Source organism: Mesoplodon bidens, assembly GCF_964165515.1.
Source record: "Mesoplodon bidens genome assembly, chromosome: 1".
Taxonomy (NCBI): domain Eukaryota; kingdom Metazoa; phylum Chordata; class Mammalia; order Artiodactyla; family Ziphiidae; genus Mesoplodon; species Mesoplodon bidens.
The window spans coordinates 164,839,873-164,856,764 of record NC_138176.1 but is presented as its reverse complement, the minus strand read 5'-3'; the positions used below and the strand labels follow the sequence as shown (position 1 = coordinate 164,856,764).

Genomic DNA, 16,892 nt, shown 5'->3' with positions numbered 1-16,892 from the left:
GAAGAATATTCCTGATGTTTCTTCATTCCCTAACTTCTTCTAAGCCAGCAGCTGGATTTAATGGCTAATTCCGGAAGCCAAACAACCCTTCTAACACTTGGCCCCAAACAGCCACGACTTGATCAATACCTGCCAGCTTCCCTAATTTTTGCCCCAGCTTCCAGCTTAGTAGGACCAACCAGAGAAAGCCAGATATGCACTCCGAACCAAACACATAGGATGCCCCATTGCTAGTCAACCCACCTAACAGTTTCCCCAGGCTAAAAGACTCTGATCAGGGCATACCTGAAGACTTTCCTTTTCCACTATAAAGCTTTCTCACTCTACCACCTGCCTTTGAGTGTCTGCCAAAGGCAAGTGATGGTGGCTGACTCCTTTGCTATAGCAAGCTGGGAATAAATAGCCTTTGCTTGTTCTAATTTGAGCGGTCTCTATTTCTTTCCACAATTACTACTGATGCTAAGTGCGATCACACTTAAGGTGGTAATAGCCACCTTATAACCTCTTATATTGTCAGAGAGAATGGAATCTGATTTTTCAATTCATGTCCTGCTATAACATTTGCCTGTTTTGCCATGTGCCTTCATTAATATTTGCAAGAAAAAGATGGTTTAATTTTGCACCTAGAATTTACTTTGATCTTAAGTAAATGCTTCCCAAGTATGCAATTTTTTGTCAACCTTTACACTTCTGGCTCAATGTATCGAAATAATGGGTTTTTGTTTTTTGTTTTTTGGGGTTTTTTTTGCGGTACGCGGGTCTCTCACTGTTGTGGCCTCTCCCGTTGCGGAGCACAGGCTCCGGACGCGCAGGCTCAGCAGCCACGGCTCATGGGCCCAGCCGCTCCGCGGCATGTGGGATCCCCCTGGACCGGGGCACGAACCCGTGTCCCCTGCATCGGCAGGCGGACTCTCAACCACTGTGCCACCAGGGAAGCCCTGGTTTGTTGTTTTAAAATGACAGGGTTTGGCCCTCTTTTCATTAAACATGTAGTCAGTTAAACTGATCTCATAAGAATGAACTTAATCTAATTTGAATAAAAGAATGCTACAATCAAACACTAACCATTAAAAATAATAATAAAGAACTTTAACCCTGGGAAGATGTAGAGTATAGAGCATATGAAAGTCGGTTAGTATGACATATGGCACACAGGGTGTTCTGCAAATATCAGGGCCCATCCCCCCAGTGGTGCACCCGGCGCAGGACCCCTGAAGGGAAGCCCTTTTCCTTTCAGGTTATGCTCAGTCATGACCCGCAGTGCATCCTTAGGGCCAGCCCTGCCATCCCACACACAGCAGCACTGCCAGAGGACCAACAACCCCTCGTAGTGCTTCGAGGAAACAGCATCGCCGTTTTCATGTGTGGGTGGCCATTACACACTCTTCCACTCACGTCCCAAGACCCCTGAAGAAGAACACTTGGGGTCCCTCTCTCCAAGCTCCTCCCTGCGTGCCTCAAGGTTTCAGCCAGTACACAAGGCTCAGGAAGTTATGTGAGGATCAAGGATGTCAGGCAAGGTGGGCACGCTTACGTCTCGAATGCCAGCAGAAAATCTCTACTTCCTGTAACCCCAGGGTATGCACAGAAATGACTACCCACAAACCCCAAAGCAGGGCTTGCGCCCTACCCCACAGTGTGGGCGCAAAGCAGGGCTTCCAGTCTGGCCCGACATAAAACATCTTTAAAACCTGTTTCCTTTTTTAAAAGCTACATTCCACATTCTCAACTGCCTAAGAAAACCAGAAAATGATAGCAGCACACAGAGCCCCAGGGATGCCCCCTCTACCCACCAACAAACACCTATCCCAATCTCTGACCTTCTCTGAGGGGCTGTGTAGCATTTCAGCAGCGCCTCCTGTCAGAGAAACAAGCTCCACGTGATGGGACTGAATCCCTGTGCTCACCTGACCTGGGCTTGTATTTCCCTGCGTCTAGGCTATTCGCCTGCCTGGCGGTCCTTTGCATTTTTGGTCTCAACTATAATAGCTCCATTTGCCACTGCAGTAGTGACTGCAATATAGGGCAAAAGGCTACACTAGCATCTCGGGTTACGTAAAGAAAACTAAGAAACAGAGCACTGTGCTCACTCCTCCTGGGCGAGAAAGGGGAGAGTTTGAGTTAGCTGGTATCTGCATCAAGAAGCAGTAAAGAGAAACATAAAAAATGTGTTATCTTTCTGGGATGAGTGGAATTAGACATCTCAGCGTATACATTTTTCTGTCTTTTCTACTTTTGAAGCAAAAAGAGGAAAACAAAACAAACAAACAAAACTCCAAGATCTGATCACCAAATCCTTCCAGAGAGGGTCTTCTAAGCCAAGGAGGCACTTTCAGTCCCACCCACTGGAATCCTGAAACCCTTTATCCACCCATCCCCCACTCCATCACTGATGTGTTTCACGCCATGTTCTTTCATGCCATAGGGAAGACAGGCCTCCACCTGGTCCTACAGGGTCACCTGAGGCCTGCAGGGGCAAAACCACAACAAAGAATCCAAGAATCCTTGGCTGGAGGGTGCTCAGGACAGGGGGACATGCAACTCCCCCACTGTGGGCTTCTGGTTTCTTCTCATCCCTGCATTTTTTTCCCCCCAAAGACTGGTTCAGCTTCATATCCAACTATCTGAACTGGCTTGAGGGCACTGACTGCCTCCTGGGGGTGTCTTAACCCCTAATTAGAGCCCACGTGCTCAATCCTGCCAGCAGAGGCAGTGACAAGCCTGGGTGCTGTGACTGTAGCTCCTGGTGTCCTTCCAGGGCTTTGAACCTAGCACGTGATGGTGAGTGCTTCTTGTCTCACCAGTTGGTTGCTGTAGGGAGTTCAGGAAACCTTTTGGATGAGAGTTTAATCCCTGCGGGGTAGCTGATAGTGCCTACTTATGGGCCTTAACCTCTTCTTCTGCAGCCAAGAGTGGTTGAATCTCTGCTGCATGGGGGGCTGCAACTGCCCCATCCCTACAGTGGTCTTGGTACCCACTAACTGCATTAACTGCTGTTGTCTGGGCAATGCAGCCACATCTTGACTTGCCCAGCTAGTAACTTCCCCGGGGACTGGAGTGACTTCATGATGGCGGCCACTACGAGGATGACTCAGGGCTGCACGCTGATCCAGTCGATATTTGGGGCAGAGCTGTAAGTGATCAGATTGCTGACTTGGTCAAGAGTCCTGCTTGTGGACAGACACCATAAAGGCCTTCATGCTCTTGGAAGGTGATCAGTACTGGCAATGATCTTCTCTGCAGATCCAACAATGCCGAAGAATGTATCAGAAACACATGTACATATCAATGCAACTTCAACTGCCTGTCATCCTGAGCTCCCATCCTGTGCGGAATGGCTGTCGCTCTGACTCTTGCTGACTGGGTCGTCGGATGGTAAGCAGTAATGCCTGACCTCATGGGGATACCAGCAGCGTCAAGAGCGTCATATAACCCATATATCCCATAGGAGGTCAAGTCTGCTCTTACAGGACTGAAGGATGAAGCACTGCTTTGGCATGGAGGCCAATAGTCTCGAGTTCCCCAATCCCTGGGCCCTCAACCTTGGACTGTTAGGGAAACGAGTGTGCAGCCTGCGAGGGACCCAGAGAAGCTCTTCTGATGGGCTTCCATCCCATGTTCTTCTGCATTTTAGAGGGCCAATTACCTGGGCTGTAACCTGAAACAAGGACCTTCTTGTACAGACACATGCCTTTCAGATTCAACTCTGAGATTTTTGGTTTTAAACAAACAATTGTACTTCCCATAAATGAAGATGACCTCAAGCAGCAGCATCCTAGAGAATCACCTGCTTAGTCTAGACCCTGCAACACACAGAAACAAGAGATGACACAGGATGTCACAAAAGCTAACTTTAAAAAATACACTGGTTTTTAGGAACAAGGGAGTTGTTTAGAAATTATAAAATGTTATCAGAAGTATTTAACATATTTCAAACACAAAAATGTAAAAACAACTTACTGTACTTCAAGGAAAATGTAAACTTGTAAAATGTACAAATTAAACATATATTATCTTCACTCTAATTATTAGCAGATAATCTTAATAAAAATAAGCTGTTGGTCAAAAATAGCCACTGTCGGGCTTCCCTGGTGGCGCAGTGGTTGAGAGTCTGCCTGCCAATGCAGGGGACACGGGTTCGAGCCCTGGTCTGGGAGGATCCCACATGCCGCGGAACAAGTAGGCCCGTGGGCCACAACTGCTGAGCCTGCGCGTCTGGAGCCTGTGCTCCGCGGCAAGAGGGGCCGCGATGGTGAGAGGCCCGCGCACCGTGATGAAGAGTGGCCCCCGCTTGCCACAACTAGAGAAAGCCCTCACACAGAAACGAAGACCCAACACAGCCCTAAATAAATAAATAAATAAATAAATTAAAAAAAAAAAAAAATAGCCACTGTCATTTCTAGCAAAATGTCTTGCAAGTTTATCATTTTTATTTCCATGGAGAACCAACACCAGCACACACCGTTGCTGGGCTCAAAGCAGGTTTTGTTTGATTCTGTTCATTATCATTGTGTGTCCTGAGATGCATGGCAGATGCCAGCCACAACCCATGACGTGCTCGGGGGCAGCCTGGCCCCACAGAACCCTCCAGTCCAGTCTGCAGGTGGGCATCTGGGCCGGCTAGCCCCTCTTCTTAGTCCCACAGTCACTTAGTCCTCAGGGCATCTCTGTCCATCTTTGACATAAGTATGCATAAAGCAGCTTCTTAGATGGTTAACTTCCTCAGAGCAGGTAGCATCTGAGAGAAGCTAAGATCATCTCCAAACTAAGCACAAGTCTGCTTTTATCCCAAAGGCAACGTAGCAAAAAGAAAGGGCTGGGGCAATCTCCTATAACTTGCCCAAAGCCTTGATGTCCTATCTGTAAGCCATAAACCCAACACAGAAGCTTCTATCAAGTTAAGTGAGTCTATATACAAACACAACAACAGTAAACTTAATCTGAATGCCCATTTGTTGGGAACTGGTTAGGTAAGTTATTGGTAAACCCACTGTGACAGTTCTTTTATTTTTATTTTTTGCGTTACGTGGGCCTCTCACCGCTGTGGCCTCTCCCGTTGCGGAGCACAGGCTCTGGATGCGCAGGCTCAGCAGCCATGGCTCACGGGCCCAGCCGCTCTGCGGCATGTGGGATCCTCCTGGACCGGGGCACGAACCCGTGTCCCCTGCATCGGCAGGCGGACTCTCAACCACTGCACCACCAGGGAAGCCCTGTGACAGTTCTTTTGATGTGTCAGTTTGACTAGGCCACAGTCCTGTTATTCAGTTAAACACTCAGCTGGGTGTTACTGTGAAGGCATTTTGCAGATGTGATTAAAGCCCCGATCAGTCAACATTAAGAGTAAGGGCTGGGTTTCCCTGGTGGCGCAGTGATGAAGAATCTGCCTGGCAATGCAGGGGACATGGGTTTGAGCCCTGGTCCGGGAAGATCCCACATGCCGTGGAGCAACTAAGCCTGTGTGCCACAACTACTGAGCCTGTGCTCTAGAGCCCGCGAGCCACAACTACTGAGCCTGCGTGTCACAACTACTGAAGCCCATGCGCCTAGAGCCCGTGCTCCGCAACAAGAGAAGCCACCGCAATGAGAAGCCTGCGCACCACAACAAAGAGTAGCCCCCGCTCGCCACAACTAGAGAAAGCCTGCGTGCACAGCAACGAAGATCCAACACAGCCAAAGATAAATAAATTAATAAAAAAAAAAAAGAGTAAGGGAGCACCCTGGATAATCTGGGCAGGCATGATTCAATCCAAGCTACAGGGCTACCGCATTGCCTTCAACGCTAAAGAAGCCGGGAGGTTTTTTTGCCTGGAGAATGTAAGAGAGGATTCCTGGACTAGGGACACCAGGCACAGATCAGAGAACTGGTACCATACTGAAGAGAAAAGGACTAAGGGACTGGATGCTGCCGTACTGAATCCTGAATGCAAAGAGTCTCCCTGCCTTCTTCCCCAGTGGGCTCAGGGATGCTTCCAGGCCGATCCATCCTATCAGGAGTGGAAGGACTCCTTTGGGGAATCTGAAGACAGACCTAAGGAGATCATCACTAAGATTCCCCAGTGAGCAGCCCAACCAGGCCACTCTACAGAGAAACTCAGACTACACACCTCCCCATTTGTTCTGGACCATTAAATCAAATGCCCATGATTAATCATTAGCTGACATAAAAGGATTACCTGATACCTGAGATTAAAGCGCTAATATACAAGACAAGGTATCCCCAGTCCCAGTATCCCCCAGACCACAAAATAAATAAATAAGCCACAAGCAAATAAAAAAACCTAAACCTTGGAGGAATTAGAATTACGTGAGAAGAAAAAATATCTATCTTCAGATGTGAGAAGATATTATAGCCAAGAAACAAGCATAGAATGATATAAAAAAATGACATTCAGAAAGAATTTTTGGAAATTAAAAACCGGATAGCAAAGCTGAAAAACTCAACAGAAGGGCTTGAAAGATAAAGCTGAGTGAATCCCCTCAAAAAAAGGAGCAAAATGACAAAATGATGCCAATAGGAGATCAGAAATTGAGGGACTCTGTCCAGGGTGTGCAACGTATAAATAACGGAAGCTCCAGAAAGGAGGGAGGATGAGGAGGAAACCCGACAGCAAGTTATTTGTTATTTTACTTTGACCCTCAGGCCTCCCAACCCAGATGCACCAATCAGCAGACCATGGTGAATACAGACCTTGCCTTTTTCTTAATCCAGAACTTTTCTAGAAAACAATCCTAGGAGAAGGTAAATGGAGTCATCTTCCTCTGAAGAAAGAATTCGGATCAGGGGTTAATCCTTTCTCCTCACAAGCAGCACAAGAAACAGGAGATCCATCAAAAGAGAGGAGAGGAAACTCAAAGAAAGAAATCAAGAAAACTCCCAGGAAATTCTCAGGAAAGTAGAGGAGGTACCAGGATGAGGGCTGGCACCAGACCAAGAGGACAAGAAGTCCGGTCTGGAGCAGGGACTCCAGACAGAAATGCCCACAGATGTTAGCACCAAAGTCTCTGCTCGTTTCATAGGGCTCAGCTAAGAACAGAACGTTAAGGTGATCCCGGCCCCGGGTCTTATTTCTCCTAGGTTTTTTTTGTTTTGTTTTGTTTTTTTTTTCTTTTTGCGGTATGTGGGCCTCTCACTGTTGTGGCCTCTCCCGTTGCGGAGCACAGGCTCCGGACGCGCAGGCCCAGCGGCCATGGCTCACGGGCCCAGCCGCTCCGCGGCATATGGGATCCTCCCAGACCGGGGCACGAACCCGTATCCCCTGCATCAGCAGGCGGACTCTCAACCACTGCGCCACCAGGGAGGCCCCTCCTAGGTTTTTATCGACATGAGCTGGAGACCTTCCTGCTCTCCAGATCAGCAAGAGAAACCAGCATTTCCTCCCACAGACGTGCTCAGCTTTGGCTTACTGCTGAAATCCAGAGGACGGCTGTGGTGAGCCTGAAAACTGCAGTCAGCGGTCCACGCCCTCTGACCATATTTCTGCCAGACACAGCACGGCCACACACCCCGAGTGTGGCAGCCCTGGGATCCCCAGGACTCATTCAAGTCCCTGCTCACTGACTTCCCCAAGGGGAAAGGGCTCTTCAAAGTTCCCAGGGAAGCGGAGGCTCGCCCTGCTCCAGAGAGCCCATTATATTGTCCGGCCAATGTCATTGAACAGTGGCAGCGCTGCCCTGTGCCCTCACAGCTCAGTGTGTGCTTGAGGCCCAGTGTTTTCAAAACCACACATGACATTGTTTCAAAACACCTCCACTGGGGGTGAAAATAGAAAAAAAAAGCAAGGAAATCATTAAACCACAAGTCAGTACAGTGCTTAGTGTGGGGGAAAAGGTGGAGAATTCAGCTACTGTTGGGTGTTAAGATGGCCTCTACGGTAGTGGTAGTGTTCCTTAACAGTGGACGCACTGTCCATTTCATTATTCTTTAGACCGTATATTTATACTGTATATGCTCTTCTGTATGTATGACACATTTCACGGTTGAAAAAAAAGATATAAACTCATAATAGCAAGGAGAACTGAAGGGGAAACCATCAAGAAGCCAGAGAGACTGCATTCTGGAAGGTACGAGCACATGAAAGAAAGAGTATGCACGATTGAAATAAGGTCCAGGAAAGCCACAGGGAGAAGAGCAGCAGGAGGGAGCAAGGGAGAAGGCCCGGCTGTCCAGGCTCGGGCCTCGGAGCCCCATCCCCTGCAAGAAGATGATCGTCCCCATGCCAGCCACACTCCCAACGGTGAGATCATGCTTGCTCTGCAGTCCACCCGGCAATTCCTCGTATTTCTCTCCGTCTGTCCTTGGCATCCGTAATCCGGGTGGCCCTCTGCCCTGTCAACCCCGAGAGGGGCGGCAGCTCAGCTTCCCAGCCCCAAACTCCAGTTGTCCAGCCACTTTGGTCAGCCTCAGAGCCTTGTTCCGGCCAGAGAGGCCCAAGACTTTGGGCCAGTACTTGGCTCCTGGTCCAGACCCCTTCGGTTTCTGCTCCTGCGCATTAGGCATCAAGGACTCCTCCAGTCTCAGAAAGTCACGTGTGCCAAGGCTCCCAGAGCTGGGGTTTTGCTCAGGCTCTGCAAGGCCAGGAGGGAAGTCCCACTCCCCACCCATAACGCAGATGTCAGCATGGGAGGGGGCCTCAGAGGTCATCTCGTCTGCACTGTCTTTGGAGGCCCCGGCGAGATCTGTCCAAGGCCTCAAGGCTGGAGTTGAAAGTCAGCTCTGCCTTTCCAAAAGGATCTGAGCCTGCGTGAGACAGACACCAACTGGGGGCAAAGGCTGCGCACCTCCAGCCCCTGTCTGGGCTCTGCATGGTTTAGAGACAAACACAACTGCACACCCCCACCCCAACCCAGTGCCACTCAGCGGTGTCCCAGGGGCAGCCCTGCAAGGCCTCGGCGCATCCAGAAACAAGCAGTCTATGAGCTCAGCGACCTAACTGCCCTCCGTTTAAAGAGGTGTAGCGGTTTTACCCTGCAATTGTAAAAGAAAACCAAGTTTCCTGTAGAAAACTTGGAAAGTACAGAAAAGTCTAAAGAAGAAAATAAAAATCACTCATAATGCAACAAGTGTGAGCTGCTATGGCTTTGGCATCGTCATGGACCTCTTTTAAAAGAAACCATTTCCTAAAACAAGCGTTTGTTGGGTGGGGTCACAGGATCCAGGCCACGGTGCACCCCCTCCCCCAAGGTCAGTGCTGAGTTTGTCAAGAAGATGTAGGCGACCCTGTGGCTGGCTTTACACAGGCCGAGGAGTGGCGGGCTTGGGACCCGGCCAGCTGCACAGGCCCTCCCCTCCTCTCCATGGTCACAGTCCGACGCAGCTCGGCGACTCCTGTGGCTGCAGGCAAGGCCAGAGGGACCTGCAGGTGAGACTGCAGGGTCCACAGTGGAGCTGCACCCGTGGGCCATGACCAGGGAGGCACTGGCGCCGAGTCTGCCCCCGCTGGCCCAGCCTCTGGCGCAGTGTGAGGCTTTTCCATGAGAGTCTGCCCTCAAGCTCCTCCAAGGAAACAGAGCAGAGGAGGAGGGCTCTGATCTGACCTGGGCCTCGGGGCGCTAGTGAGGCAGCCCTGGCCTCCTGGCCACTTCTCCCAGCCTTCTTGCCACCCTGGAACAGACTTTCAGGCCCAAAGTGGCTACCCAGGAGAGCTGTGGGTGGTCTTGCACTACAGCCCCTGGGCCAGGCTCTGCCTTCTTCACCCCGGGGGCCCGGTCTGGGCCTCACCCCCTGGCAGACAGGGACTCGACTGAGAACATGAGGGGATACTGGCGTCCTTCAAACCCCCTTTGCTTTTCTCGGCCCAGCCCAAACCTGCAGATCTGAACAGGAGCCCCCAGATTAGGATTTGAATCTTGCACAAATCAGCTGCCTGGCTGTAAGCACTACCCACAGCTCTGCTGGACAGAGGGACACATGAGAGGGAAGGAGAGAGTCAGAGGGGCTGAGGCCACAGGGAAGAGGGGCTCCTGACCATCAGGAGAGCTGGTGAGAACCTCACGTGGCGGCCAGTTCCAGCCACCTGCCGCCAGGGAGGAAGGCTGCCTCAAATTTAGGAACAAAGAGAGGGCAGGAAGCAGGGAAAGGTGGAAACGAAATGAATGCAGGCCTCTTCACCACCACAAGTTACAGAAATTGACCTTTATTTATTGTACTAAAGTCTATTTAACTTTCGATACAAAGGAAGGTTTTAGTACAGAAAATCCCAGTCTGTCCGAACAGTACCTGTGCACACTGTACCATCACCGTCCCACCCCCGCCGCCCAGAGCAGCAGCCCCGCAGGGCGCCAGTGAGACCCCTCGACAGCCTGCAGGGGGTCCTAGTTGTCTGAGCCAGAACGCGTGTACCTGTGAAACAAAGGGCAGCACTGAGGGCTGAAACGTGTCTATTTTCGAACAACTGTGCAAGAAAATATATCCCTTTTTAAAAAATGTCACTATGGCTAAACTATAATCTAGTGTCTAGAATTACAAAGAATAAAATGAAATCGGCGATTTCTTGCTAGTAAAATGAAATGTTAGGAACAGTATTAAAATAGAGGTCCTACCCCAGTGACACTTACCCGGAGCCCCGTACAGTACCTATTATTAAGAGGACGCACAGTTTAAGGAGGAACCAGATCAAACCTTCAGCCAGAAACATCCAGCGTCAGAAGCAGTTAAAAAAAAAAAAAAAAAAAAAAAAGACACACAAACCCCAAACAAAGCCATCCTCGTGGAGCACTGCTCATGCTGTAAGCGCTGGAGCCAAGACTAGATAGATCCCAGTTTCTCTTTTTCTGAGTTTTGACAGTGACTGCACTAATCCTTAAGCTTCCCTAAGAGTTCTCTGCTCAAAGTCTGAAATGTTTTTATATCAAGTAGAGCTGATGTGCCCGCCCCACTCTAGAGCGCTTAGGAATTACCCTGCAAAATCTGCACTGGTAAAGGCTGTCACGATTCACAGAACCTAAAGAGGACCCAGTGGCATGCATCAGCCCCAGCCTAACACCCTGCCTGGAACTGGCGGTGTCACAGTGAACCCATGAAGCTCCGAGGACCAGAGAGAACGCTGGAATAATGAACGCAGGTGGACGAGAAGAGGACGCAGAGGGCAGGGGACAAAGTCTGAGGGACGCGTCCGCAGGACGGCCCGAGTCGCCCTCCTCTGTGCAGGAGGGGAGTACACTGCCGCTGGAGAGTCTGCCCCACAAAGGCACTGGTTCCGCGCCCGCCGATGGTCGAAGCGTCTGCAGTCGCAGGTCCTTCCAGGAGAGGTGCCACCAAGGAGCATGAAGTTTGTCAAAGCTCTGGTCCCACTGACAAGAACCTCCCAAAGCAAAGCGGCCCCCAGCGAGGTTCCAGAGTCGTCTCGCTGAAAACAGGCACAAAACCAACACCAAAGCGACAGTGAGGAAAGGGCAGGGGCTGGGCAGCGACAACATGGAGCCGTTCAAGTAAACATCAACAACCGAATACTTAGAAAAGGCTTGTAAACTTGTGATCTGAAAGGTTCTCTTTGCAGCATCTCTGACGAGCTGGCTACGAGAAAGGTTGGTGTCGAGCCCCTCTACAGAGTCTTCTGTCTTACAGCGCACGAGGGAGAGGAATAGAGTCAGCGGCCCTCTTGTCTACAAAGGAGGTGCTTCTGGAATCCTGCTTCATGGATCCTTCCCCTTCACGTTTATATACAGAGACGTCTATCTTTAGTCGCTAAAAAGGGCTGAGCCAGGCAGTCACGCCGGCGGCCAAGCTGCAGCCGTCCCAGCACCAAGTTCTAGAGAGGGCTGGCTGGGATCCACAGGACTTTATTTTGCTCTTGATTGACCATTGCCAAGATCTGAGCGCAAATGCTCGACAGGGCTCCTCCCTGGACGACCCCTGCAAGAGAGCCCCCAAACACACACGTCATTGGCCCAGAGGAAGACCCCAGGGTGAAGGCAAATAAACACATCTTTTACTCTTCCTGGCGTTCTGCCTGTTTTGAGCTACTTGGCCCTCCTGCCCCACTCCCGCCTCACTCGCTTCCATCAGTAAGAAATTGGAAAAGAAAAAATAGTTGAGTGCAAACCACTTCGGCTTTTTACCTATCCCTCTCGGCAACTGTTCCATAGGATGTTAAAATTTTACGCTCAAATGAAGGCTGGTGTCCCATTTTGCCAGGCTGCCCTGGTCCCTGTAACAGGGATGACAGGATCTGACCACACACATGAATTGCCAGGCCCCACTGCAAGGATGCTCTGGGCTGCTTTGCCTAGTCATGCAATGGGGAGTCCCAGCACACTGGAAGGCAGTCTGGGCTGTGTTGTGATGGTCCAATCGGCAGCAGGATTCTACAGGTGACAAGGTTGGGTCTCGGAAGCTGGGCATCCCATGGCCCAGAGAAGATTCCCAGCAAAGATGATGGAATGTCTCCAGCTCTGGCTCAGGCCTGCTCTGCAGGCTTTCAGGACTACAGCCCGGCAGACACTAGACCAGGGCTCTCTGCGGGCTCCACGGAACAGCGCCGAGCGCTGGCTGCTTGCCACAGAAATGGACAGCGAGGGTTTAGAAACAGCTATGGAAACGTGACAGAGTAATTTTACATCTGTTGAATCTAACAAAAAGTCAAGGCTTGCATTTTGTTAAGTTTTGGAGTTTTTAATGTTCTTTTCTCTAGTAATTGTTAATGTATCTGACTGAAATACTGGTCTGTAATGGACTGGAAATTAAAACACAAACACACATAACACATACATAGACAGAAGCACCAAGGCTGGGTTTTGAGGCCAAATGTTGCATGAGAATCGCCAAACTAGATCACAACACTCTCTACAAGTTCATTAAAATCACTGTCTCCACCTCTCTGTGGCCACAGTGTTATTATGCCCCCTACAAATGACTGATTTTATGGAAGAAGTTGAAAGTCACAAAGTAAAATGGCAGTTGGTAAACTGGAACCCTGCTTCTTCTGGTTTGCTTTGTTTCAAAGACCAGAGATAGTAAAGGTGAAGCTTATCTTCAAACTTCACTGCAAAACTGGTCTGACCTGGAAGGTGCTGGGGACAGATGGTCACAGCCACCACCGCCGTGCTACCTGCCCAGGGAATGCTGGAGCTGTGCTACATGGCGCCTGTGCAGCTGCCACACAGGGCCAGGTTGTGACCCAGGGCCAGAATTAGTGAACTTTTACCTTTGGACCTGCAACTTCCTGACGCTGCCCTGTGCCTGCCATGAGACAATCTGTGATGAAAGTGCTCACTGTGACGGCATCCACCAGGCTCCCCGGAAGTGCGGGCTGTTACCACTTCTAAGAAGGACGTCCTTGGGAAGCCTGTATCCGTCCCCGCTGCCTGCTCCTCCTCTCCAGGCCTGACGCACACCTACCTGTGAAGAACCTGCTGTACTCCTGTTCAATCTTCTGAGCCGTCTCAAACTGCTCTTTGGAATGCCTCTGAGTCACCTTGTCCTTCAGGTAGATGGGGTCTCTCTGCTCCCTGTTGGGACATCCAGGGAACCAGGCTGAGCTTCTCACCTCCCACCAGGCCCTCCCTCCTCTTTGCTTCTTTGTCCAGAGTAACAGGGGTCTCCACCACCACAGGGCCCCCATGTGCTCCCCTGGTAAAGCACAGCCTGCAGGCTCCACGGGGAGCTCCGGGCAGAGAGGGGGAAGGTGGGAACCCGAGTGTGTGCACACAGAGACCAGACACCTCAGCTGGCCCCCGAGTGCAGGTATCAGAAGCCTGGAAGCACAGAAAGGCAAAGTGGAGGAGGGCCTTGGCAAGCCGTTAGCCCAACCCGCACAGAAACTCAAGCCCAGTGGGAACAGAGGCCCATCCACACCACAAGCCAGCTCCTGGCAGAGCTGGACCCAGGCCAGGCCACCCAGGTCCTGTGTTGTTGTGAGTGTCCAGCTGAGAGGCAGGAGAAGGGAAAAGGGGCTGGGGGTCAGGAGGGGAGCTACGCAGACAAAGCTGGACCTCCTCAGGGAGTGGTGGCAGCGTCCAAACAGCACGGAGAGTGGTGTGGAGGGAGGGCTGTGCTGGGTTCACGTGCCTGGCTCAGTGTGAGATGCGGGCTCGAGGCGGAAGGCCGCTCCTACATGGGATGCCTATTTCAAGGCCAAGGGGCCCCTCACCCCACGGATTTGAGCCAGCAGTGCCTCCCCAGCAAGGCCCCAAGCCAAGCCCCCGAGGAGCCTGTCACCTACTTGATGTGTTTGGCGCTCTTGTAGTGGATGAAGATGACGATGGGGTAGATGTGCATGTGGTGCAGCCGCTCAATGGCGTGGGGGGCGACGTCCAGGAGACAGTGCCGGTTCTGGGGGGAGGGAGAGAGTGAATACCTGGGCGGGTGCGGGGCCGGGGCCTTGGCAGCACTGGACACACCAGCCTTCCTCTGACACCGATGGGCCCCACCCCTCCCCTGACACTGCCCTGCCTTGCCCTGTAAGTGAACATACAAGGTTCTACCAACGAACAAGGCAGCAAAACCAGTCTTTCGTTAAGACCACACATGATACACGGAGGGGAAACTTCATCTGGGAAAATCTCTCCCCACAAGCCGTCAGCTGTGATGATGGTCCAGGCTGGGAACCAGGGCCAAGCGGGGTCTGGACGACCCCACTCCAAACTCCCTTTCCTGCCTTTACCCAGATATAGGAACTTCCTGAAGTGCTACCCCACCTGGCCTCAGGAACCTTACTTCTGCCAGTCTGGGCAAAAGAAGATACGGAGACTCGGCGGGGGGCTGAAGCAGGGGAGGGGGGAGTGTGTGGGTCTTTGCGTGGCTGTGATTGAAATGCATCCCATGGATCCCCTGAGCCTCCAGGCAGAGTATGAGCCAAAGGCAGGCCACGGGCACCCTGCCTGTGGTTCTCCCTGACCCCTGAAAGCTCCACTGAGGGGGTCCACCCTTTGGCAGGCTTTCTGACATCCTGGGGCACCTCTGACTGGAGCTCGTCCACTTCAACTGGGCAGTCTGCACTGACAGGTGTAAGAAGTCAACTCCCTCACGTAACAGGAAGGATCCAAAGCCTGGCGAGGTAAACTGACCACCCAGGAAGGATGGAGCCCAGAAAGCGCCCACATCCTCAGACTTGTGAGGGATGCTTTTCCAAAAGATTTCCCCACTTCCCCTCATACTATCTGGCAAACAGACCCCAGTGTGTTCACAAACCTAAAGGCACATGGCAACGGCTCTTATCCTTTCAGGGTCGTGGCCCTGATGGAAGCTGTGCCCCTGTCCCTAGAATAAGGCACATCAGCTCAGCACACAAGCTCAGCAGATGCATTCTGGGACCCTGTTGTAGAAACCCCTGTGAGGGGCCTTTCCTAGAGTTCAAAGCTCTCGTCAGAGCCCCTCAGAGAGGGAGAGGTGACACACGCACAGGGTGACTTTTGCCCAGGACTAGCTTCCTACTCACGAAAGCAGAAGCACAAGAAGCAATGGGGGCCAGCCCCCAGTAGGTTAACTCAGACTAACAGGACACAGGTGAGCTCATGAAGGTCCGAGAGACATGCAGGGCAGATGTGCAAAGGTACAGAGCCCGGACACACACACTGGGGTCCAAACCCCGGACTCAGAGAGGCGCCCCCATCCCTTGGTCTGAAGCAACAGGTACCTTTTCTGTGATCTCCTTTATGGAAGCCACTGTGGTCACATCAAAGTGGCCGCTCCTCCGCTTATAGTCGACAAACAGGCAGTCTTTGACGCCCCGCTCGATGGCCTGCTGGGAGGCCTTCATCACCTCTGCAAAGCATAGACACAGGAATCAGGAAGGCCCTGGCACCATGAGCCCTCACTGCACGTGCCAGGAGGAACGCTGTGCAGAAGAGACTTTAGAAACCCAGCCCTACTGTCTTCGCTCTTGGACAAAGAACCAGAGGCTGCACACTGATCTGAGCCAAGTCCATGGGACTCTGAAACATCCTGGGATCCGTCCCCGGGAACAGGGGGATGAACACAAACACAGGAACAGACACAGCCCAGCAGGCACGAGGGCATCCCTTACCAAGGGGGCATCTGCAGAACTTGCCGGGCACCTCGTTCACGAGCATTTCCTTCACCACATCCAGTAAAGGCCCCAGGATCAAGACGGGCCTCAAGGAGGTACAGTCCACCTTCTGGACCCGCTGATAGGCAAGGCTCACCGAATCTGAGGGAGAGAGGGGAGCAGTGTCATGGACACCCACCTAGAACAGACGGAGGGGCTGGGGACCCACTGCTCCCCTGACCTTGCTTACCCCAGGGAGGCCCACCTCCTTCACTCCACAAATCGGAGCCAGCTACCCAGCTCACCCTGGTTTGTCTGGGACTTGCCCAGTTGTAGCACCGAGAGTCCCACACCCTGGGCACACCAGGGCACGGCCGCTCCTGGAGTCCAGCACAGTGTCCCTGCTCCACGGACACCCAGGACACTGCTGCACTTCATCCTGCTCAAATTCTTCCGTATGTGTCCAATGCGCCCTCCCCTCACCCCTAGTATATATTCTCTACTCTCTAGAGAGGTAACCTCCCCTGAGGTAGGTGTGGTCATGTGACCCAGGCCTGCCCCATGGGGTGAGCAAACTCTCCCCCTTCCCATGAGCTGAAATGGACAGGACCGGGTGCAGTGAGCCAGCTCTGATCCTGCAGATGAGAACAACCCTCAGGAAATGACAGAGCCACAGGACAGAAGGGACCTGGCTCCCTTATGATCCCCAGAACAGAGCTGCCTCCCAGGGGTTCCCCCCACCAGCTCAGACTTCTATGTGGCAGGGAAAGAAGCTTCTTATCATGCTTCAGCCACTGTTGTCTGGTCTCAGTTACAGCAGTCAAACCAATATCCTAGTTGATACATGTAGTAAAACCCTCTCCTTCCACCAAATGAATAAAGAAAGTCCTTGCAGGAAGTGACCGCCTAAACAACCAGCATGCAAACATCTTCTCGGCACCTCCCTTG

The 16,892-nt window shown here is 51.8% G+C and overlaps 1 protein-coding gene across 2 annotated transcripts in view; it reads right to left on the bottom strand.

The window, feature by feature from the left end:
* Positions 1 to 10,117: 10,117 nt before the first annotated feature.
* Positions 10,118 to 16,892, bottom strand: part of DLG5 (discs large MAGUK scaffold protein 5) — a 119,952-nt gene continuing 113,177 nt past the window's right edge. For both annotated transcript variants that reach the window (XM_081250558.1, XM_081250559.1), the window contains 5 exons: positions 15,963 to 16,106; positions 15,573 to 15,700; positions 14,160 to 14,269; positions 13,337 to 13,446; positions 10,118 to 11,851 (listed from right to left, as the gene is read on the bottom strand). In XM_081250558.1, the coding sequence (XP_081106684.1) occupies positions 11,748 to 11,851; positions 13,337 to 13,446; positions 14,160 to 14,269; positions 15,573 to 15,700; positions 15,963 to 16,106 (596 nt within the window). In that variant the 3' untranslated portion in view covers positions 10,118 to 11,747. The remainder of the gene's footprint in view (positions 11,852 to 13,336; positions 13,447 to 14,159; positions 14,270 to 15,572; positions 15,701 to 15,962; positions 16,107 to 16,892) is intronic.